Source organism: Myxocyprinus asiaticus, chromosome 17, assembly GCF_019703515.2.
Source record: "Myxocyprinus asiaticus isolate MX2 ecotype Aquarium Trade chromosome 17, UBuf_Myxa_2, whole genome shotgun sequence".
Classification (NCBI taxonomy): Eukaryota; Metazoa; Chordata; class Actinopteri; order Cypriniformes; family Catostomidae; genus Myxocyprinus; species Myxocyprinus asiaticus.
Genome location: NC_059360.1, coordinates 27,413,855 through 27,439,146, shown reverse-complemented (window position 1 = coordinate 27,439,146; position 25,292 = coordinate 27,413,855). Strand labels below are relative to the sequence as shown.

Below are 25,292 nucleotides of genomic sequence, written 5' to 3'. Positions count from 1 at the left end.
CTCATGTGCCCTCTGCAGCTGAAAGCCATTCACACATCTGCCCATAGTAAGGTATGCCTATCATCATTCTTTTGTCTGTATTCTACCCATTAATACTCTTTTATACACCAATCTTTGCAGTAGTAACAGTGTCATCATAAATTACAATAACTGAGTTTAACCAGCATGTATTATGGTACAGCGTGTTAGCACATTAGCGTTATGAAAGGAATGGCGGCCGCTCCGGATCCAAAAGTGGTGCTATTTTTGTTTCTTAGCCAGATTTTTACGGCACATGGATATCAGAGCAACCGGTGTTCGTGTCTACCATCGCCAGACACTGCTACAGTATAGAAATCATGCAACAACTAAGCTGCACGATGATCTGTTGGAGAAGCTATGTGATCTCGGCTTGCTGCGGGGAACAGGCCTACAGTCCTTGGCGTTGCCTGATGCCGTGGGCCGAAGGAGGGGATGTTGGAAGCGGTGTGCGAGGAAGCAGAAGCATGGCAAGAGGGCGGAGGTCCATGCAAGGCTAAAAACAAACCCTAGCCAGCCGGCTCTCCCATCTATCCTGCTCTCAAATGTCTGCTCCCTGGACAATAAAGTGGACTACATCCGACTCCAGCAGACCATGCGGCGTGAGTTTAGAGACTGCTGCATCTTTTTTATCACGGAGACGTGGCTCAGTGACAGAGTTCTGAACGGGCTCGCCTCATTTCGTGCCAACAGAAATGCAGCTCTGTGTGGTAAGGCTCGTGGTGGTGGCTTATGTGTTTACATCAACACGGAATGGTGCAAGAACTCAGTGCTAGTTTCTAGTTACTGCTCATCGCTGGTGGAGTTTGTGACTTCTAGATGCAGACCATTTTATTTACCATGGGAATTCACAACTGTCCTCATAATCGGAGTGTACATTCCCCTCAGTGCTAATGCTAAGGAGGCGCTCTGTGAACTGTATGGGGCTAAACGCCCACCCTGACGGACTGTTTATTGTCGCCAGAGATTTCAACCATGCGAATCTTATGTCAGTGCTCCCTAAATTCCATCAGCATGTGGACTTTGCAATAAGAGGGGCGAACAAGCAAATCTTGTTTTCACAAACATTCCCGGCACGTACCGGGCGGAGCCACACTCCCACATCTCTGTTATGCTAATCCCAGCATACAGACCACTCGTCAGATGCTCCAAACTGGTTCTGAAACAGGTGAAAATCTGCTCTTCAGGACTGTTTTGAGCACACTGACTGGCACATGTACAGGGAGGCTGCCACCGATGGCGACTCCACCAGCTTGGAGGAATACACGACATCAGTGACCAGCTACATCAGCAAGTGCATTGATAACGTCACTTTCTCCAAGACCATCGCTGCTGAGGACCCGAGACTCCGCCTTCAGTGCAGGCGACAAGGCGGCCCTAAAAACAGCGAGGGCCAAACTGTCCCGGGCCATCAGAGATGCAAAGCGCATACACTCCCAGATAATCCACAGCTACTTCCAGGACAGCGGCAACATGCGGCGCATGTGGTAGGGCATCCAGGTCTTCACCAATTACAGGACATCATCACCTGCCCGTGACAGTGATGCCTCCCTTTTAGATGTGCTAAATGACTTCTATGCTCGGTTTGAGGCACAGAATGACGTGACAGCAAGGAAGACCACCCCTCCTCCCAACGAAAAGGTGCTATGTCTTACCACGGCTGATGTGAGAAAAGCTCTAGACAGAGTCAACCCACGGAAGACTGCTGGACCAGACAACATTCCTGGCAGAGTGCTCAGAGGATGTGCAGACCAGCTGGTTGATGTTCTTTCTGACATCTTCAGCATTTCCCAGAGCAGCACCATTGTTCCAACATGCTTCAAGGCCACCACCATCGTCCCCGGGCCGAAGAAGTCTTCAGTGTCTTGCCTCAATGACTACCATCCCGTTGCACTTACACCCATCATCATGAAATGCTTCAAGAGGCTCGTCATGAGGCACATCAAGACCCAGCTGCAGTTCACATATCGTCCCAACCGCTCAACAGACGACACCATCACCACCACCCTCCATCTGGCCCTCACCCACCTGGACAAAAAGGAAACATACTTTCGAGTGCTGTTCATAGACATCAGTTCAGTATTCAACACAATCAATCCTCAGCACCTGATTGGAAAGCTGAACCTGCTGGGTCTCATCAGCAAGAAAGATGAGTCAGCATACAGGGAGGACGTGCAGCGGCTAACGGACTGGTGCATAGCCAAAAACCTGTCTCTGAACATGGACAAAACAAAAGAGATGGTTATTGACTTCAGGAGAACACGGAGCGAGCACTCTCCACTGAACATATCGACTTTTTGCGAAGGCTGAGAAAAGCCCATCTCCCACTGCCCATCCTCACCACATTCTACAGAGGAACTATCAAGAGCATCCTGAGCAGCTGCATCACTGCCTGGTTTGGAAATTGCACCGTTTCGGACCGCAAGACCCTGTAGAGGATAGTGAGGACAGCTGAGAAGATCATCAGGGTCTCTTTTCCCTCCATCATGGACATTTACACCACACGCTGCATCTGCAAAGCCACCAGCATTGTGGTGACCCCACACACCCCTCACACAAACTCGTCACCCTCCTGCCATCTGGCAAAAGGTACTGAAGCATTTGGGCCCTCATGGCCAGACTGTGTAACAGTTTCTTCCCCCAAGCCATCAGACTCCTCAATACTCAGATACTGGACTGACACACACACACACACACACACACACACACACACAACTGAACACCATCCAACTCCCTTTGCAATTTTTGCACATTTCTGTATTATCTACCTGATTTTTTTTGCTGCTACTGTATTCATAAAAATGCTGTATTTAATTTCTTGTCACTTTCTACCTGGCTGCTACCCCAATAAATGCTATGTCCATTTATGGTATAAGCTTATCTGCTGAATACTATGTCATAATATGTTATGTTTACATTCACAGCATTTTCTATTATATTGCTATATCTTTTGCACTACCTGTTTTATCTGACACTTTCACACTAGATCTGTGTACTGGTCGGCGCTGCACTGTCTCTTACTGTGCCTGTTGTCCTGTTTTTAGCAATTATTGTACCGTCTTGTACTGTTTGCACATGTGCACTTTACGTAGTAATGTGTAGGTCTTATTTAGTTCTGTGTAGTCTCACATAGTTCTGTGTTTGTTTTATGTTGTTTTTTATGTTGTTTTATGTAGCACCATGGTCCTGGAGGAACATTGTTTCATTTCACTGTGTATTGTAGTAGCTGCATATGGTTGAAATTACAATAAAAGCCACTTGACTTGACTTTTGAATTCAGAATGTAAACAAGACAATTACTCATTTTCTACTGCATATATTACTTTAAATCATCATTGAGTGGTTTAAACAGCTTCTTTTACTGATATTGTGTGAATTCTATTCATAGAATGAGGCATTAAAGCACTGATAACACATTTAAATGTCACATTAGTTGAGGTTATACATGTAGTCTTGTGCAAACTCATAGTTACAAACTTCTCTAAATGCCTACCACAGCAGTGTGGCCAGTGTATGAATGTTCGCAAACAGTATGCCATTGCGCAGAGTTTTCGAAGTACTTTTTAGCTCTGAGTGAAGAATGAAGAAGAATTTCTCAGTGAGTGTGCTGGGGCTTTAACAGGTCAGATAAAAAGTCTACTCTATGTACAGCATTGTAGTGTAAGTTCATAGAAAAAAAAGACTTGATTGCTACCACATTTCAAACATTGCACATTTGCAGTGTAGACAGCTTTATTAAATATAATGTGAATGCCAGCAAAACCCCACAGTATCTTTCAAAAGTGTGTGGGGTCCATTTCTTGCCACTGGCTTTGTTTGAAAGTTCATTCAGTAAAAATTTGCGAGCTACAATGAACTACGATTCCACTGGTTCGGTTCTGGATAATTGCAACAGTGGTTTGATCTTGTTCACATCCAGAAACAAAGGGCTGTCAGCATCCAGTATCCATTTCTTTCGCTAAATCGCAATGAGATTTCCCCAGCACGACATCCAAAGTGCAAAAAATCTTTGCATTCACTTTTATCTCAATCATGTTGACCCACTGTGCTTTTAACAACATTATTTTGCATCATTTTGCTCATGAGTCTCTGTTGTTTACTTGTAGTTGGTGTGGCAAGACTGCATGATACCTGATGGCATTCACTTCACAGCTTTTCAAACTCAGCATCACATCATAGATGTTCAATCGCTTTAGTGCTGAGGACTAGTTGGACACTGGTGTACAGATCAGCAGCTTCAGATTGCAGTAACTTGTTACAAGGGTTGAAGAGGCCCAGGATTTTATGGTTCATATGAGCTATGAACCTGAAGTTTGGCTCTGCTACTGCTTTCAATAAGCCTGTAGCCTCAAGTCTCACATCTGTGCTAAATAAGCGAGTGGATTCAATTTCATTGAGCATCTCGGTGATGCTGTCACCAGATTTCACAATGACTGACACTGTAGCGAGGTGGCCAGTCCAACTCTGATAAAGCAGTTGTTTCAGTTTTTCACTGGTCTGTTCTGCAACCACTGTGGATTTCAGAAAAAAATGTGTGAAGGAAACTACACACTTTAAAAGTCCTCTATCATCCCCTCAGATGAAACTGTGTTTGCCACCACTAGTTATCTATGCTCCTGTGTGCTTGTGTCGTAGTAGCTCAGCTCATTATAACAGGAGCGCCGTTCACTTCCAGCACTCTCTGCTGGTATGTCTCAAGCCATTTGCCTGGTATTGAAGACCTTCCTACGCGCTCACCTCTTGTCGGCCTATGGCATGGGCCGGATGAAACCTATTCAGAGTCCGGTCCGCCAGGGTGGTCTAATTTGTCAGCTAATGAAAAAGCACCTGTTAAAAAGGCAATGTAATTTTAACGATGCTGGCAATGACAGGCAGACGATGACGATGAAGTGAAGAACCCAGGTGCAGTTTATTTACATGAAGTGTGAAAACCAAAAACGTGACTACAAAACATAAACATGAACTAAACTAGACTTGACTTGACATAACTTGACTTGACTTGACTTGACTTCCAAACAACGTTACGTAAACACAATACCTGACAGTTGACAATGGCAAACATGAGGTAAATACATGGACAAGGGAGAAACATGACAATGATAACCAAGGGAACAAGACAATAAACCAATGAAAGCAAGACACATGAACATGGAGAGAAACATGAAATCACATGACCAGGGGACCACATGACATGGCAGTGAAACAGGAAATAACATGACATGGAACACATGACCATAAAACAGGAACTAAACTTCCAAAATAAAAGACATTAACACAAAACATGAACAAAAACACATAAAACCATGAGAGTAATTCATGGATTCAGAAGTTTTTATTATATGATTTATGTTGCCTATATGCATTAAGTCCAGCTTCTAAACAACACGGAACAAGTATGACAAAATATTTATTTATTACGATTTAAGCGAACTCAAATGCAAGCATACAGTACATCCCGAATTTACTTCTGTCTGCATGACAGGCAACATATATAGTAAATAATATGGATCTAAATTTATTTACTTACTACTAAGAATCTCAAACTAAACTTTTAAATATCATTTAATGCCTTCAATGCAAACTTTGGCAGATCCAGCAACTAATGCTTCCTTTGAAATGCTTATTACAGTAGCCTGGAAACTTTGTAAACACAACGTTCTTTCTTGGCAGACTGATAAAAACCTGTCCATGTGCGCTTTGATTCCCAGAAATTGTATAAATCCGATTTGAGCGATTTTGAGAAAGCTCTTGCCGTTTTAGTGTACAATATGCATCAGGTGGTCAGGATGTAGTGACTGATGCTGTGGCATTTACAGAATATGCTTTCAGAAAAAGTGATATCTTAACTGGCTACAGAAATGGTTGATTGTCTGTTGTATTTGTTTATTTGTTTGATGTTTGTTTTCCTCAAGATTTTGAAGGGAATCACTATCCAGGGGGTTGTGGGTATGATTTCAGCTTCTGAAAGATGCTAAATCCTCCTTCCTGCTTGAACTTCATGCTACCCCTGAACCTTGTAGATCGGAGCCTGGTCTCCACATGATTCCAAACAAAAGCATATCTGTGTAAAGTTCATGCACAGATGGCAAATAAAGCTCTCCTACCTCTTCAAAGCCTTCTCTATACATCTCTTTTCCTTAAAAGCCTCTGGTGAGGATTTTTCTGTGCAGGTTCTCATTCTAACCTCCTATTCTCTCTCACCTTTAAAATAACTCTCACATCCAGACCCTCTGTTGAAAATAGATTGACAAAGATGCTGAGTGCGAGAACAGGAAGCCTGAAGGCAGGATTATCGGAGAGAGTTGATTTTATTTCCCTGTGTTTGAAGGCCTTGTTGATGTGTATGAAGCAGCGCCTGCAGTGTGATTGGCAACCTTTTTTAGTGTGGCCTATGATTCGAACCCCTTGAGTGTGTTATTACAGGATAAGTGTGGACTATGGGATAGAAATGGACAGATCCACAGCAGACAGTCTGCTACACCACCAAACCTATAAAATGAGAGTCCGGGGTCCAAACAGTGTAGGGTGGTCTAGTACGTCTTTTTCTGGATCCAAGGAGACACAGTGGGGATGGAAGATATTCAGTGGGGACAGTACTCTGAACTATTATAACAAGATCGCATGGGAAATTGACATGTTGCTACTCAATGTTGCGGTACCCTGACATCGACCCCATTCTGCTGAGTTTGAAGGTTGCATTTTCCCTCTAAGATTATATTTTACTCTATTGACAGTTAATAAAATAGGAATTCCTGGTGACTGTATTAGATCATTTGCAACTAAAATCTCTCTTTACAGCTCGCTTTTAGAACCACTTTGTAACCATTTTACCCGGAAACTGGAGCTCACATGTGTTGAACAACACTTCCCACTTTGGCCACTGGGGGAAGTGGTTTGAATTTTGATAAGCACTGACAGATTTCAGCTGAAGAACTTTCAACCTACTATTGCTGAATTAATAGTAAAATCAGTATTAGCCTCCTGATTTATGTCAGTATAATAACCCACTTAACAGGGAACAGATAGGAACAAACATCGTTGAAATATTGTGAATGGAACATCCTTATTATGTCACTAGTAGTTAACAAAAGTTCTCACAATGTTAGCATAAAACATTAGTATAACATTGTTCTTTCTTTGAAGTAGATTTCTTTATACTTGTTCTGCGAGTAAAAAAATGGTATATATGTTGGCAAATTAAGATTTCAGGAATGTTATAGTAACCTCTAAATATTATTCTACTCATGTTAAGAAAACTGATATTTTTACTTTCCCACAACCACAATGTAATGCTCGTAAAACATTTTACGAACATAAATTTGTTAGCTGGGAAGACAGTACAATAAGGATTATATCAGTGAGGCACTTACAATGTAAGTGAATGGGGGCCAATCTGTAAACATTAAAATACTCAATGTTTCAAAAGTATAGCCAAAAGGCATAAACAATAAAAGCCTTTATTTTGGTCACACATTATACACTTTTGCATATATACAGTGAAATGTATTTGTTTTCACATATCCCAGCTAAGCTGGGGTCAGAGTGCAGGGTCAGCCATGATACAACACCCCTGGAGAAGATAGGGTCAAGGGCCTTGCTCAAGGGCCCAACAGTGGCATCTTGGTGGTGCTGGGGCTTGAACCTCTGACCTTCTGGTCAGTAACCCAGAGCCTTAACTGCTGAGCCACCACTGCCCCAATATGCATAATAACATGAAAATTGCTTACTAACCGTTTCTGTATAAAGTTATAGCCAATTTTACAACTTTGTTGTCATGACAATGTAGTCAACAAACCCTAAAATGACTGTAAAAATTATTATTTAAACAACTTTACAGCTGAAATAATATGAGTTTTAACAGAAGAATAAATTCAAATGCATTTATAAAATTATAAGCTGCACATTTCTGCCTTTAAAACCTCAAAAAATTGGCCCCATTCACTTCCACTGTAAGTGCCTCACTGTAACCTTGATTATTTTATTTATTTTAAGAAAAGGATGGACAAGTCAAATGTAATTTCTGTGGTAATCAACATTATGCCACAAATGCTTTTGATTGAGCCTAACTTGTATTATTGAACCCAGAATATTCCTTTAATTTATGATGGTGGCAAAGATATGGTTTTCAAATGTTTGTTACCCCTTTGGGTCTGCGGACCCTTGCATCTGTAACAATGCTTCAAGCATAAATCTGAGTTGCGGAAAGATCCTCAATCAGTTCCAAGGTAGACAGTCAGGTTCATTTTCACTGCCCTTGTCTCACAAAGTTGAAAGAGTGGTTTTCCTGCTGATTTGCAAAGGAAAAGTTCTGAAAACAAATATTTCTGGCATATTTGTGGCCCTTTGCATCTCTTGTGGTTTGATATAAGCCCATATGGTTTCTGAAATGGAGTACCTCTGCTCTAGAATGCACATGCACATTAGCTAGACCAACCTGAAAACATTTTTATCTTTATTTTAGCTCAAATGCAAGAGTTATGATACAATTGATGCCAGATTTTATAGCCGTATTATAGGCTGTGGTTGTAGAGGCCTTGCATGTGTGTTTAATGTACAGAGAACATAGAAATGATCCACCAATAAGGAGATGAGAAGAGCGGATGAAGACATACAGTAAGACAGGCTTAAGAGAGACAACACACACTCACAAATGCAAGGAGACAAAGAGAGAGAGAGAGACTCCCTGCTTTAACTGCTTTCATTTCATCTGCCTGTCATCTATTTCTTTAATGATGAGGCAGGAGAGAGAGAGAGAGAAAGAGAGCAGAGAGAGAGAGAGATTGGGGTGTGTTCAGACTTCATCTTCAGGTTTAATTGGGCCTGTGACCTCAGGATGAAGGTTCTGCAGCCTCTTTCTTCCACTTCAGAGAGAGAGAGAGAGAGAGAGAGAGAGAAAGAGAGAGAGAGAGTGTGTGTGTGTGTGTGCGTGTGTCAGGTTAAGTGTGTTTGTGTTCATTGGTGTATGTTTTTTGGTAGGTAGAGAATGGAGATTATTTTGTATACACTATGTATGCATGATGGTGGAAGAGTGCATATGTATTGATTTGTTTTTGTGTGTGTGTTGTAGGTTACACTGTGATTGATGGGGTCCTCTAATGTCATGTCAAAGATGTGCCCAAGAACACCTGACATAAAGACACAAACACACACACTCATTCTCCTCATTATAAATTATTCTGAATATGTTCAGTCTATCAGACCAACACAAACCTCGACTTACAATCTTTAGCAGTCATCAGAGCTGCTTCCTTAAGCTTTTAAACCTTTACAAAATGTAAAAATGTTGTTAGTCGTCTGGTTTCTAATTCTACAGCTTTGCGGCTGCGCTTATATTGAAATCTCACTGGGCCAAAATCCAGCTCAACATAGCTATCATTAACCTTTACTTAACTTAATAAAATCAGTAGAGTACTAATGAGATGTAGTAATCAGAGTAAAGTCAGACCATCTGACAAGAAACAGATCTACACATCTAACCACAGTGATACATCTCTTCTTCAGTGTGCTGTTAGTATTACAAGTATACTGTATATACTGTCCCAGTAGTGTGCTTATGTGATGCATTCATTATCTGTGTTTGTCTGTGTGTGTTTTGTGCAGTAAACTCAGGTGATGGTATTGACTACAGCCAGCAGAAGAGGGAGAACATCGGAGATCTGATCCAGGAGACATTGGAGGTGTTTGAACGTTACGGGGGTGAGGACGCCTTCATCAACATCAAATATATGGTGCCCACCTACGAATCATGCCTCCTGAACTAAAGCAGAGCGGAGAACTCACAGACACAAATAAACATTTTACTTGTACACACAAACACTCAACAAATCCCACCTGCTACTGCAAACATGTAAACACACCCCTTATCGTACGATCCTAATTTCTGACTTAATTAAACTCATAAAACAGCCCCCTTGTTTTCAATGGAGTTTGTCTTGGAGTGTTTTTGTGCACTACTGCTGTCTGTATCAGAAAAGATGATCCCACACATACAGATTCCTGTGAATAAACTACAGACACAAGGAGCTGAGGGGTCAATAAAGCTCTACTGTTCAGTCTGACACACATTTCATTTTCATTCTGTAAAAATTTATATATCAGGCATTCTCTATTAAACAGCATTATAGATTTAATTACTATGACATCACACAGCATGTTTATTATGCCTGCATGAATATGTGGCACATGTAACAGGTTGATGAACACATTTAACACACTCTAAAGCCTTTAAAAATGAAAATGACCGTCAGACATACAATATGCATCTTTACTGCTTAAGTTATTGGTCCACATACAGTAAATATTATTTGACTTCAATATTATCATATTCAATATTCAAACTTAATAACAGTCGGTTTTAGTTGAACAAGTTACTTACTGGTTTTAAAATGAATGCAAAGGCATAATGTAAGAAGTAGTTTGTCACATTATTTTTATTCGCATATGTGCTGGGGTAGTGGAGATGAGGTCAGGTTTGTCCTGCTAGATCTTCCCAGGTGGTGTAAGATCATTGTTAGATCATATATGACCTAATATCTTTCACAGCGATTGCACCTTAAATTAAAAACTGAAGTTTTTAAAAACCTAAGTTTGAAAAAAATCTAAATTTGTGCGATTGCTCTGTGAAAAGTTAATTTACTAACAGCATCTGCAGACCAATTGGGTCTTATTGGAGCAGATATTGTAAAGTTTTCCTCATCCAGCAATCCTGTTGGAAATGAAGACAAGCAAACATTTCCAAAAATCTGTAGGAAATGTGGTGTTTTAACCCTACAAGCAGCACTTTTTTGGTATTTTATGCTCAATTTGAGCCCATTGAAAGCAGTTATTTTCTGCAGTGCCAAAAGAGTGTTTGTAAACAGTAACTTCATTAATATATAATCTGATCACATTATTTTCCACCTCATATAGAACTAAAATCCACAAAATATATATTTTTAATCATACCTGGGTTACCAGTCAGAATACTGTTTTTAAAAGACCACAGATTAAATGTTCCTCTGTCTCTTGTTATAATTAAAGGTATAGTTCACCAAAAATTTTAGATTCTCTCATCATTTACTCACCCTCATACCATCCCAGATGTGTATGACTTTCTTTTTAGAAGAATATCTCAGCTCTGCTGGTCCATACAATGCAAGTAAATGGTGACCAAAACTTTAAAGCTCCAAAAAGCACATTAGGCTACATAAAAGTAATCAATAAGACTCCAGTGGTTTAATCCAATCGGTTTTGGGTGGGAACAGATCAAAATGTAACTCAATATTTTCTATATGTAAATCATAATATCTGCAGTCTCCTTGGCGATCATGATTTAAAGCTCGATTACATTTCCTAGGGCAATTTAGCACTCTGCGCATGCGTCCAGTGCTCGAAAGTGTAATCAAGTTTGAAATCATGATTGTGCCTAAAGACTGTAATGGTAAGATCTACAGCTAGATCTACAATAATTAGTTACATTTTGGTCTGTTCTCACACAAAATCAACTGGATCACTTAGACATGGATTAAACCACTGGAGTCTTATGGATTACTTTTGTGCTGCCTTTATGTGCTTTTTTGAGCTTTTTCCTCTGATGATTCTCAAAAATGGCCATACAAAAGTTGAATTTAACACCAACCACAAACCTCTGTCTACCAGTTGCTATGGCAGTTTCAATTTACATTTAACTTTATGACAAAAAAAATAGCTTTCAAATAGTATCTTGTATGATAGTACAGTATTTTTGACAACTAGGGATTTCGAAATCGTGTCATACAATCATGCCATACTGATGAATATAAATGCTTATAGGTACACTTTTTTATTCACACCTCTGATAAAGGGAATCACAAGCAGACACTCACATAAATATATCTACATTCAGTCTGGGAGTTCTTCACTGAGACCACAGCATGCTAAACCTGAAGGGACGAACGTACAGAGTGCAAGACAATATTCAGAAATAAAACATGACTTTCTTCCGGTAGCAACATTATGTGCTTTTGAAAGCCATGAACCTGCATGCTGGGCGCCAAAAGATGTCTGAATGAAAGAATAATTTATCAGAGCGCGCACACACACACACACACACACACACACACACACACACACGCGTACATATTCAGTCAGGGGGCTTCCCTCATGCTTAACAGCCTCTATCTAAAATCTGAAACTGTGAGTGTGTATTGGTTTATTTTGCAGTATATTGATTTTATAGCATATAATGCCCTCAGAGCCTTCTCACGTAATGCTTTTACAACCAGATTAAAACTCCTAGTTTACTTATTTAAATTGCAAGATCTGTAGGTGTGCTTAAAACCACACACTTCTGCACTATTCTATGTCATTTTGTAGTTTAAGTAGTGCGAGTAGTATGTTAACACTGAAAATGCAACAAAAAGAAGTGTACTAACACTACCTAGATGATGCACTTCTTCAACCGTCTAAACTGGAATCTTGGATACTTCATGCACTCAGTGCTCACGACTTGCCATATGTAGCAGAAGGGGCGGAGTTACCTGGCAGCTTTGCTGTTTTGACAAATGGAGAATGTGACAACTAGCGAAAATTTAGTGAAGACAGCACCTTACAAGTTGAATGCTTTACCATCACACCACACTGTGCGAATGTGTATGTTGTTTGAGATACAAGTGTTGAACTGAGGTTGGCTAACATGCTAAAGCTAGCATTACACATCGCATGCGTTTGACATGACATTTGTTTTAAACAAAGATTGCCCAAGCACACTTTTTAGGCAAAACATAGATAGATTTGGCATTTGGAAACTTTTTGCTTGTCAAACTTAGTAGAACATGTCCATAGTTAATGTGATGAACTACACCTGTGGTTATTCTGCAAGAGCACCTGTGTGAACTTCAAAGAAACTGACTAAAAAGGACTTTGAAACCAGTTGGTTAAAAGTAACTGCAAACATTGCTCAGAAAAGTGACGTTAGTTTTGAGAAGAGGTCTAGCATTTTTTATTTGTAAATGCCACTTTATTTGATATTTTGTTATCTAATGATAATGAAATTCATACACTAAATACGACCAAGTGTCCAAAAGTGTTGTTTGGGGGGCACTACATATGAATTTCTGACACTAGCAAATAATGCTGCCATATCAACATACCATAATGAGAAGGATGTGTTTTACTGGAGATTTTCCTTTATCTTCATAACTAGTACAGACAAGAGAAAACAATCTGTGTTGGTCTGTTTTTTTTTTCCATTTTCAAAAACCTTAGACCTGTGTTGTTTATCATTGTGGTAAAGGTTATTCCCATGAGCTAATGTGTACAGTGAGCTGAGATTTGCAGAATATTTGAACTTCGTTTCAGTTCAATCTGGATTTAATCACACTGCCTATAAATTAAAGCTGTGAACAGACTTATGGGGGAATAGAGCAGGGATTTGCCCTCAAATCAGTTTTACTGCAACAACAGAGGTCAATAAAGAGACCCGGAGTCCCATTTGAAGTCCTAGAAACTGATATGGTGAGCTGAGGAAAGTCATTTTTGGAGAGGTGACTGCTCTGATGTTTTCCTTTTAAAGGAATAGTTCACCCAAAAATGAACATTCTGCCATCGTTTACTTGCCTTCATTCTTTCTAAACCAATATGTTTTTTTCTTTCGTGGAAAACAAAAGGAGACATTTTGCAGAATGTCTGAGCAGCTTTCTTACAATGAACGTTAAAGAGTACGGAGGCTGTCAAGCTCCAAAAATAGCGCCAAGTGTGGCTTCAGGACATTTTATTTCAGAATATAGCCTAGAGTACAATTCCACTTTTACGGTGCGTTTTGTTCATTTTTAGAGCTCGACAGCTGGTGCAAAATTATTTTTGCGTTTCATAGCAATAATAATACATTTTCGGAATGACCTGATGGTTAGTAAACTTTGGGTGAATTATTCCTTTATGTCTGCACTGATTTACCCTTCTCTCTTTGGCTCTGTTCTAATAATTAGCTCTCAGGTGAATGAGTGGCAATGAATGAAATTCAGGCATATATACAAAAAGGGAGGAAGAGATGGAGACATTGATGTTGGAGCAGAGGAAATGGGAAACATTAGAATGCCAGATTGTTAGAAGCAACAGTGCAGAAGGGAAATAAGGAAAGGGAAGTGAGAAACAGGAATAAACAGCCCTCTGGGACCTATTCTTCTTGTTCAGCGTATCTGCCAGGGGCCACACGAAACCCAACACCATCCACTAAGCATGTGCGAAGCAAAATGGAGATTTATTTCAGAGTGGCTTCATGCTTCAGGTGTCACCCACACATCTTAACCCCAGACTGCCACCACACAGAATGAAAAGGAACTCTGCTGTTGATTACAAAATTCCCTTGAGCTGCACTGAAAAACGTCATTAATTTGCACTTTTTAGGCCTCAAAGTTGCAGTGAAGAAGGATGAATATTTCTTGAGGCTTTGAAACGACATTTTTAAAGTTAAATAATTGTTTTCCTTTATTAGATATTATAGTGGAGAGGGAGACAGGAAACGACAAGGGAACATGATCTGTAAATTCCTCAAGCCAGGACTTGAACCCTGGTCATTTTTTATGCTATTGCACCATATGTCGGAACACTGCCCACAAGTCTATGAGTCTGACAAAACTGCATCATATATTTAAAGTCAATGTGAAATCACAATTCACCCTATTTACTTTCTTAATGTACATTTTTGGTGTGCAATTCATTGGTGTTATTCCAAATAAGAACAGTTCTCTTTGTAATCTTTTCTCAAAATCTAATAACTTTCTCTGCTTCTGAAACGACTTTCTGTTTCGGCCTACATCACAAATCACTCTTTTTTTCGACCCTTCCCCTACAACCACCAGGCTCCATTCTGATATGTAACAGCCACATTTCACAATCCAATCAATTACAATGGATAAAATTAAGACCTGCCCTACAGTTTTACAAAAATCATGTTTCACTTGGAAATACATTAGATTGTGAAAGTAAAATGGGTTGCGAATGGCACTTTGACTTTAAATGCACTTTTGCCATTCTAAAGTTCTGTCAAATATTTCCTTGTTCCAGACAGCAGAATTGAGCTTTATCATTCAGCAGTGTTTGAATATTGGGCTGTTTGTAAAGGGTGTCTCTTCAGGCAGTGCTGTTAGACTCAACTCTCGCTGGTTTGTAGAGTGTGAGAACGTGGAGTGTTTTTGAAGAAGGCTCGCAGGAGGCCGATGGTTTTTCGGCAAGAGCCTGGAAAGATCTTCCTCTCTCTTGGGCTCCAGATCGGCGGGGTTCTGCTTTTTGGTCCTCACTCCTCCTCTTCCTCAGCCAGATGCTCTTATCAGACGCAAACACACACAGGCCATTCTCTGACATTACACAAACACACATTTCCCTTTTGGGTTTGCCATCTTGAGTCACACTGTGTTAATAATATCACATCAGACCATCATTTAAAGCTCATGCTATTCCACATACTCTCTATACAAAAACAGGGTTGGGCAAAATTTTGAATCTAAGAATAGGCTTCCTTTCAATTCATCAAAGTTGGAAGTCGAGTTGAAATTTGAATGTAATTTGCCACATCCCCACCTGATGTTGATTTGGAAAAGAGAAATTCACTGAATTGCAATTTAGACAATTCAGCAGCAGAGGAATTTCTTAAGTCTAACACAACAACAAAATAGGCAAGAACACAACTTCACATGTTTTGTTTAAAGTTTCCATTTTTGTAAGCCTGCTTCATGCTGTTTTACTCCATTTTGAAGAGTATGGGGTAACACTTTATTATACATGTCTGTGTTACACATATTACATGTTACTATTATTAACTTTAATAGTAATAACAAAACAATATGTAAGTAAGCAGCTCTGAAACATAGATACACAGTAGTTACATGTAGTTCATTATTATTACTCAGTAATTACTTATTTAAATACACAATAACGTAAACACTGTAAAATGTAAAAATGGATTGTTTGGGGATAAATTAGAACATTCTTGGAAATGTCATGTTCTTCCACCATGGTCCTAAAAAGATTTTAAATTTATTAAATATAATGAAATATTTAGATTATAGTATATACATTAAATAAAAATGTCTATAGGTGACATTTCAAACATTGATTATTATATCATCTTATATTCCATATGTTTATGATACCCCATACAGTATGAGTTTATGATATGCTTATGGGTAATTCAGTCAGTCCACTGGCGGCCATCTTTGAAACACTTCCGGGAAGCTATTTCCAGTCATGAAAGTGCAGCTCCTATCTACTTGAATGGGGGAAGACCGAAATCTCCAAAATGGTTGGTCAAGATTACAATCAAAGAACATATTTCAAATCAGCAGTAGAATCTGACAGCACTGGTATCAAAAATTGTGCTTCTTTATCTCAGATTACACACACAAAAACACAACAAAAATCCCGGCTTGTATAGTTAATGCGCATGCTCGTTCTCGAGTTCATTGACAGGTGATGTCTGTATTTAAAAGGTGATTGGCTCTTTTACCTGTAAGTCTGGACATAAGAAGTGGTTTTCATCTCTGCTAAATACTCTAATGCATTGATAAAAACTAACTTTAGCATGCAGTTACATGCATTTCTTTAAATTTCATACCATTTTAACTCTACTTCCTTGAATTCAAATTCAAATTCGGCATCCTAATTGTCGCCTCAGTTCAAATTCAGTTCGAGTTCAGGAATCGAACTGCAATTTAAAAGACATTCTCAATTCAGTTCTGAATGCTACACAACCCTGTTTCATACAAGCTCAAATCCTCATGAGTTTTACACAATTCATGCACACACACACACACACACATTCAACATGCTCATTCACTCTTTATACACACACTCCATTCCACACAGTCATTCATGCAAGGTGACCCTGTGACATCCTAACTTGACTTTAGACCCAGTCATGCTCAATTCACACAACTGTTCAGTACTCAAAATAAACATCAGGTCTCCTTTTCTAGTGCTGTTTTAACTTATTTTATATTTCTTTTGTTTCATCTTAATATATAAGGTCTCAAAGGACCTGTTTCTGGAATAATTAAATGTAAAACCTCACATTGGTGCGTCTTCCTTTACTTGGTTGAGTTGTGTCTGCCCTCCCTCACGGGGTGTCAAGTCCGTGTACCTTGAGGGAGGAGCGGAGTGAGTGATGAAGGACTGTGTGTTTGCTGTAATCTTCACTGCAGACCCCCGGGGAGCTGTTGAGCCATGAGTGACATGGCGGCCCACTATGAGATTACTGCACTGCGTTGGCCTGGGTGGAGAGAGCCAGATCCATCACTGCTATCAGCACCCTAATCCAACACACAACACCCTGCATCTGACCAACACATAAAACAGAGACAGTGAAAACTATTTCTTGTTTTACACTGTCATCACCCTCCGTGTAGGTCTGTATGTGCTTTTACTCTCCCTCCCATAAATACTCAATGACACACTCACACACAACCACTCCCTTGCCATTTTCAGAGCACTAGCGCATTGAGTGAGAATGTGCCACTCTTCACCCCACCTCAACAATGTGTGATTTCTCTCTCTCTTGCTTTTGCAATCGACCCAGATTTCACTCTCTAGTTTTTCTGTTCCTACACATAATCTCTTTTGTTTTATACTTTTGTATTGTTTATGTTCATACTTGAAGCCTTCAAGCTCTCCTTAGACTAAACAACTAAAAAAAGCTTTGAGCAAGCTCCTGTTATTATGTTCCAGACACTGCCATGCCACCTACTGCTTTTCTAATCAGCTCACAGTGCTGACCGCAGGTTCATGACTGATGCCCCCCTCTGATGGCCCGTCTCTCTGTTGTGTCCTCTGCCTGCTGCTTCACAACTGCCTGATTTCATATTCAGTTTTTGTCTAAAGTGACGTTAACTGAATTAATTGTCTAATGAAACCCATGCTATTAATAGAGGAGGCAAATATAGAGGTTGGGTGGGGATTAATATCTCACAGAAACACCTACACACACATAAACACACTCAACAGCAGCTAGTCGCACACATACACAATCATATACAGACAGGGGCGGACTGGGAAGAGAACAAGATTTGTTGTTGTCCTTTTCTGCATATCGCAGCCCCCTTCGGCATATTGTGGCACTGTTTTGTGGCCCTCTTCATCCAGTCGCGGTCCGTTCGGCATAACCGGCAGCCCACTTCAGCTTATCACCGCCCGTTCTGCCCCGTTTCGCAGCTGGCCTACCGGAAAAAGTCCCAGTTCTCCCTATGGCCAGCCCACCCCTGTATACAGACATCGAGCACATGTGACCTGTCTCAAGTAGTGCCTAGTAAAGTGGATATGTACATATGTGCCTGTGTTGATAAGAGCTAAGGATCCTTATCAAAGGTTGAAATGAATGCTGAATCTATTGGTAACGCTTTACATTAATATTCCCTTTGTGAAGGGTTTTATAAATGGGTTCATGAATGACTTATAAATAATTTACAAATGCATTATAAATCATTTATATGCAGTTATAGCAACATACATAAAAGGACAACTTTCATCCAATACTTGCCAAATAATGAGCTTAACTAATATATATATATATATATATATATATATATATATATATATATATATATATATGCTTAATAAGTACTCTTATTTATACTTATTTTAATCAAAATCATATAATTCTGTAATTTATTGTTTATATCACATTGTAGCAAAAATAGTTATAATTATTATAGCGTGATTTATTGGAGGAATTATGTCATTTTGCTACAGTCTGCTTTTACTTTATATTAATTATTGTAATGTCTTGACTCACTTGTGTTTTCACTTTTCTTGTTAAAAAAAATGTTGCTACTCCTAGTCCTAGTTACATAAAGTCCTCCGAAAAACATCCTCTGTTGGCAACACCTTTATAAATGCTTCAAATCCATGGCAATACTTTTTTTAATAGATAACTAATGTTGAATAAGTGTTATTAAGCATTTATAACATGTAAGGTAAAATGGCTCACTTTTTGGCAGGTATTGCATGATAGACCCCATTTTTACCTGTATTAAAATGCATTTCAGGTGATCAGATCACAAGTGGTCAGCACTAAACATAGGTGTAAAAGGGGTGCAAAACGTTTTGTAATTGAATTACAAAAACCACATAAGGGAATAGTCAAAAACGCATGTGACTGAATTGCATTTGAGGTGTAAATGCTGAGAGCGCTTACACACGAGGGAAAGCTCAGACTGAGCGTTTGACGCATGGGAATGAGAAAGGTCAGTTTGGAAGGCATGTACCAGAGGGAAGAGGCAGTTCAGTTTGAAAACAAGCAGCAATCCAGTGGCAATCAAGTATAGAAAGGGATATCTAAAATAAAACTTACCAGTAAACATTTAAACACTTCTCCGGCCTCTCTCTCTACAATTATATCTTTTAACCTCAAAGAGAAAAATAATAAAGGACCAGGAATGAATACACTGCATATATGAGTTTTTCTGCCATGTTTTCTTACATTTACATTTATGCATTTGGCAGACACTTTCATCCAAAGCAACTTACAGCGCCCTTATTACAGGGACAATCCCCCTGGAGCAACCTGGAGTTAAGTGCCTTGTTCAAGGACACAATGGTGGTGGTTGTGGGGATTGAACCAACAACATTTTGCTTACCAGTTCAGTGCTTTAGTCCACTACACCACCACTTTTCTTGAGTTCACTCTCAAATTTTGGTTACATGCAGCTTTAAAAGGAAATAACCATCAGAATTTTTTTTAAAGCAGATACATACACAAGCACGATAACTTCACAGATCTTCCATCTTGTGTCTGATATCAACATGCAGCAAGACAGATGAGAAGCACACACATCTGAAGCTCAGTTAACATACGTACTCCACTAAAAAACCTTTAATTCTGCTCGAAATGTTGCGTTTGTGCTTTTTCATGGTTTATTAACATGGAGTAACACAATAAAATATTAATTGATATATGTCATCATGAAATCAGAGACCCTTTCCTCAAACCCCTTTATAAACTCTTATCAAAGGGAACATTAATGCAGTCACCAGTCTTTTTGCTGCCTTCATAAATAAGAAATTATTGTATAATATAGTGTGTATTATATACGATATTTTTAAATTTACTATACTATATTTTTTCCCTATAGTGCTGTTGTTTCCTCAATCTCAAAGAGTCATCTTGTTTAAATGAATATATACAATCACAGTTCATACATTTTGATGAAACATTCAAAAGCTTTGATGATATTTCTATTTTCTCAACCCCAACATATGACAGCACATTTCACCACATGGAAGGTTCCCTTGGAAAAACTTGTTTTTAGTATCTTAGCACATAGGCATGTGTTGAACTCATTGATTGCATCCTCAGGGGTATAAGCCATGAAATGTTAGGTTACCAGCCCAGATCTTTAATTCCCTACATGTATTGTTGATTCTCATTGGTTCAGGTGAACTCTAGTATTGTGAAAGGTCACACTGCAGATACTGTATTTCCATACCTGCTATTTTTGGCTGCTCTTTTAGATGTTGTGTATTGTCACCAGCTGAAGGAATGTGTCATGTTATCTGATCTGGAAAAGGCCAGCTGGGTCTGTGGTCACAATAACCACTCATAGGGCTGATATAGTGTCTGTTCACATATGTGTCACCTTATGATTATATGAATATACGATTGGAAATTTGATCTTATATCCATTTCAATTATTACTTTTTCATTCTGAGATGCTTGTCTGGTCAAGAGAATATGACACTGTCTAAACAACTGTTGTGAAGGTTAAACTTCATATATGACCTTCCTGCAGGAGAAGCTGACCAACATGTTTCGGGTCTGAGATCAAAGGTCATGGCTGAAGTTGTGGTGGTGTAGTGAGCTAAAGCACTAAACTGGTAAGCAAAAGGTTGTTGGTTCAATCCCCACAGCCACCACCATTGTGTCCTTGAGCAAGGCACTTAACTCCAGGTTGCTCCAGGGGGACTGTCCCTGTAATAAGTGCACTGAAAATTGCTTTGGATAAAAGCATCTGCCAAATGCATAAATGTAAATGTTACAATTGTAGCTATGGCAAACCAATGCAATGTTCACTAAGGAAACCAAGAAGTTAAAGAATTTGTTGCATTGCAATTCCTAGGGTGTATTTCATGTGCTTATTATTTTTGTCACTGAGCATATACTGTATAACACTGGCATTTCCAGTGTAAAGTAATATTCCAGGTTCAATACAACTTAATGTCAATCTTACCACAAAAAATAGTTCTGACTCGTCTGTCTTTTTCTTTAAAAAGCAAAAATCAAGGTTACAGTGAGACACTTACGATGGAAGTGAATGGGGCCAATTTTTGGAGGGATTAAAGGCAAAAATGTGAATCTTATGATTTGATAATTGCACTTACATTAATTCTTCTCTCAAAACTCATGTATTATTTGAGCTGAAAAGTTCTTTAAATTGTCGTTTTTATAGCCGTTTTAGGGTTTTGGGTTTGTTGACATTACATCGTCATGGCAACAAAGTTTTAAAATGGGATATAACTTTACACAGAAAAGGTTAGTAAGTGATTTGATCACACTAAAATCATGTTAACACACATATTGTTTATGTCTTGTGGCTATACTTTTATTTTAATGTTTACGGATTGGCCCCCATTAACTTCCATTGTAAGTGCCTCACTGGAACCCAGATTTTTTCTTTCTTTTTTTTTTTTTTTTTTTTAAGAAAAGGACGGATGAGTCAAATTTAATTTTTGTGGTAATCAGTATTATGCCACAAATGCTGTCGATTGACCTTAACTTGTATTGAACCCGGAATATTCCTTTAAGATCAAATTTACTTTTAGACATTTTTAAGTCTACTTATTTGCAGTAACACAGGATTAAATGCTTCACTGTATTTTCATAAGTGTCATTGTATATTGAATAAAACATAAATTTATAATGTTACATTTTACTAAGATTAAACTGAGTAGTACTTTCCCCACAACTGCTTATTTTAAATTGTCCAAGCCATATTTAATGAAAAAACATATTCAACACAAATGAGACATGGTTGATTCTCCAGTTTGGAAACATACATATAACCTGGTGTGAGACCAACATGCTTTCAGGCTCTGTCTCACGCTCTCACTCTACCCAAGTAAATCTCACGCCAAATAACAAGAAAACGTAATTCAGTGTCAAATAAATAAAACATAGAAACAACAAATTCTCAGTCAGGATTTTTCCATCAGCACGAGACTTGAATTTTCAGGCCACCAAAGCGTGCCCCAGAGACAGGATAAACTGAGCTATGGGGTAGCGCAGAGTGCGCACCTCAACACGCATTTGATATCTCGGTGCGCAGACATCACAAAACTTAATATGAATTCTACAGAGAATCATCTAATTTAAATCGCTGGGGAAGAAGACCAGTCCCGACATTATAACAGCACTGAAAAGGTAAAGAGGAGACAACACCATGCATCAACATCAAGAAGGCTTTTTAAAATGCACATCATCACCTTTACTAAAATGTATCATGTTTATTCTGTAGAAAGAATTTATAGTTTCATATTAAATCTATTAGGAGGAATCCGTTTAACTTCATTTTTATATTATTTTATTTAAAGTACTTTATGTACTTGTGTTTAGGCTGTTAGATTTTTCAGAAGAGCTACACTGACCCAACTAAAGTCATGATGAGGAGCCACCCATTATGGTTATGGCCCTATTATTAGGCTACCAGTGACAATTAAACAGTGGAAGAAATATGAAAGGCTAAACATTCGTAAGGGCAAGTACAAATTGTAGAATGAAGGGTTTAAAATCTGGACCTTAATGAATTTTGGACAAATTATAGACAAAGTTTTCCTCCTGTTCTAACAAACTTGCACTGTTTACCTTTAGATATTTCAAGATATGACCAAAGTATTTCTAGCAAGTCAGTACACTGTCGGCCATCTTTGGAATGCACTCGGGAAACTTATTTCCAGTCATGCCAGTGCAGCTCCTATTTACTTGAATGGGGAAAGACCAAAATCTCAAAAATGGTTGGTCAAGATTACGATCAAAGAACATATTTCAAATCAGTAATAAAATCTGACAACACTAGTATCATAAATTGTGATTCTTTACCTCATATTACACTAAACAATAAAATTTTCCCAGCTTGTGTAGCTCATGCACATGAACGTTCTAGAGTTGACTGACAGGTGATGTCTGTATCTAAAAGGTTATTGGCTCTTCTTTTATTGGCAAGTGTGATCGGCGCTTGAGCAGGAATTTTTATTTTTTTTGCCGCCCTTGTTAACAGGTTACAGCATTCACATCGGAAGTGTCAGCAGTGTGTCGGAGCGTAGCATGAGCATCGCGTGAGCTGCAGTGCAGTGGGGGTTTCGGCTCTGAATCTATTTTTGCTGCACCGCTCTCGCTCAATTAAAGTGACCATGCACTGTTGATGTATAAAATGAAAGAAGTACACAAAGCACAGAATAAGCATATATTAGTAGTCTAGTGTGTCTTTATACTGTATGAATTAGCACATCTGAAAAACAAATAAAAAAATAAAAAATAAAAAAAATAAAAGAAATTCCAGGAGATTTAACAATTAAAAATATTTTAATTATAGATCTTAATCAGAAGTATGGTTTATCATTTAAAACTACAGTAAACTACAATTTATGAGCCTGAAATATGTAAAAAAAAAAAAAAAAAAAAAAAAACTCTTTTATGTACTATTAAACATAGATCAGGTCTGTAGGCTTCAATAAACCTTTTCACACTCCGGGTTTTGGAACGTGGAAGTAAACAATTGCAGGGTAAACTTCAACAGTGGTGAATGGGAGATAATATTGTTTTCACTTACCTATTTGCTCCAAGAGCAAAATAAAAAAATCCACTATTACATTTGAATGACTTTCCAGAAGAGGAAAAAAATTTAGTGTGGTGGATTAAGACAGCCAGATTGGAGAAGATGCCAAATTTACTGTCACTCTTTCAGCAGCTGTATAATAGAAACACCCTCGCAGTTGTGGTAATTCATTTTTTAAAACTAATTCCAGGGTAATATAACACAAAGTATAATGTTTTAGAGTCAATATTTTAAAAAATTTATAATATGAAAGAGTTTGCGAGATTTACGCTGCTAAATAAGGTGGAAATGCGTCATCACAGTCTGTGAAAAAGGTCTATACCACTGATATATATATAGAACTGGATAGCTTGTGACGTCATATCAGTGAAGCCACTGCGCCGCCATATTGCTATGCCCAAACCTTCCAGTATCCCTCTTGACTTAATAGAAAATCATCTATTTTCAGCAAATAAACATTAGTCATTTTATATCTGAAATCGGAATGTACACCCCTACAATGCAAATGTCCCACACATGTAATTATTTATTTATTTAAAGTCTGAAATTTTTCCTGTTTCTTGAAAGCCCGAGCGAGTTATGTATATCAAACAGTCTACCTTTAACAAACTTCATCAGTGAACAAATCAGCTGAATGTAAACAAGTTCACTGAAACTGAGGTAAGATACAAACAGACATTTTCAGACTTATTGTGATAATCGAAGTGTTTGTTCAGAGTTACTTGCTTTATATTTTTATCAAAAAGTGCCTTGTTCTCCCGGTCACTTGAATAAGAGCGCGCACTCTCTCCCGCTATCACATGCGCAGCAGGTGCTGAGATTGAGGGAGACAAGCAAAGCTGGTTAAAATTAAACTGATATGTGTTCGATTGGAGGACAATGAATTAAACTGACTATAGAGAGCACTTCAATGTGAAAGTCTTTTTTTGAAAAAGCAAATCCCGGGCATTTAAGGTAATTTAGAAATCCCGGTCTGACTTTTTTAAAGTCCCTTTCTGGGGTAAGGACGTATTGTCACAATAATAAGCAGATATTACAGCTTTTCCTTACATTTCAACTTGTGGACAGTTTTCCCGCTACCTTTGGTGATCGTTGTGCTGCACTGATAGACTGAACACCGGGGCAGGTGAATGCTCTGACATCGCGATCCGCATATATCTTCTCCCTCGTAAGGAATATTATCCATAACAAGCAAATCAAACATTAAACATGATTGTCACTAGAGAGCGAAATGCAACTGTCATATCCGCAGGTCGGGGATGGTGAAATGGGGGTGTTTTCTCCTGTCAGTCACTGACGATCTATGAGAGGTTGGGCATACTAAGATGGCCACTCAAACACTTCCGGTGGCTTCACCTCCTGCTGACAGTTTAACGTTGCATCAGCAATCCAGCTCTATTTACAGTTGTGCTCAAAAGTTTGCATACCCTGGCAGAAATTTTGAACTTTTGGCATTGATTTTGAAAATATGTCTTTTATTTAAGGATAGTGATCATTTGA

At 38.7% G+C, this 25,292-nt stretch overlaps 1 protein-coding gene across 1 annotated transcript in view; it reads left to right on the top strand.

Annotated features, from left to right (window-relative positions):
- The window catches only part of LOC127455111 (parkin coregulated gene protein), a 196,492-nt gene extending 186,497 nt beyond the window's left edge, over positions 1 to 9,995 (top strand). The window contains exon 5 of the mRNA XM_051722711.1: positions 9,619 to 9,995. Coding sequence (XP_051578671.1) covers positions 9,619 to 9,779 — 161 coding nt within the window. The 3' untranslated portion in view covers positions 9,780 to 9,995. The remainder of the gene's footprint in view (positions 1 to 9,618) is intronic.
- Positions 9,996 to 25,292: the final 15,297 nt, after the last annotated feature.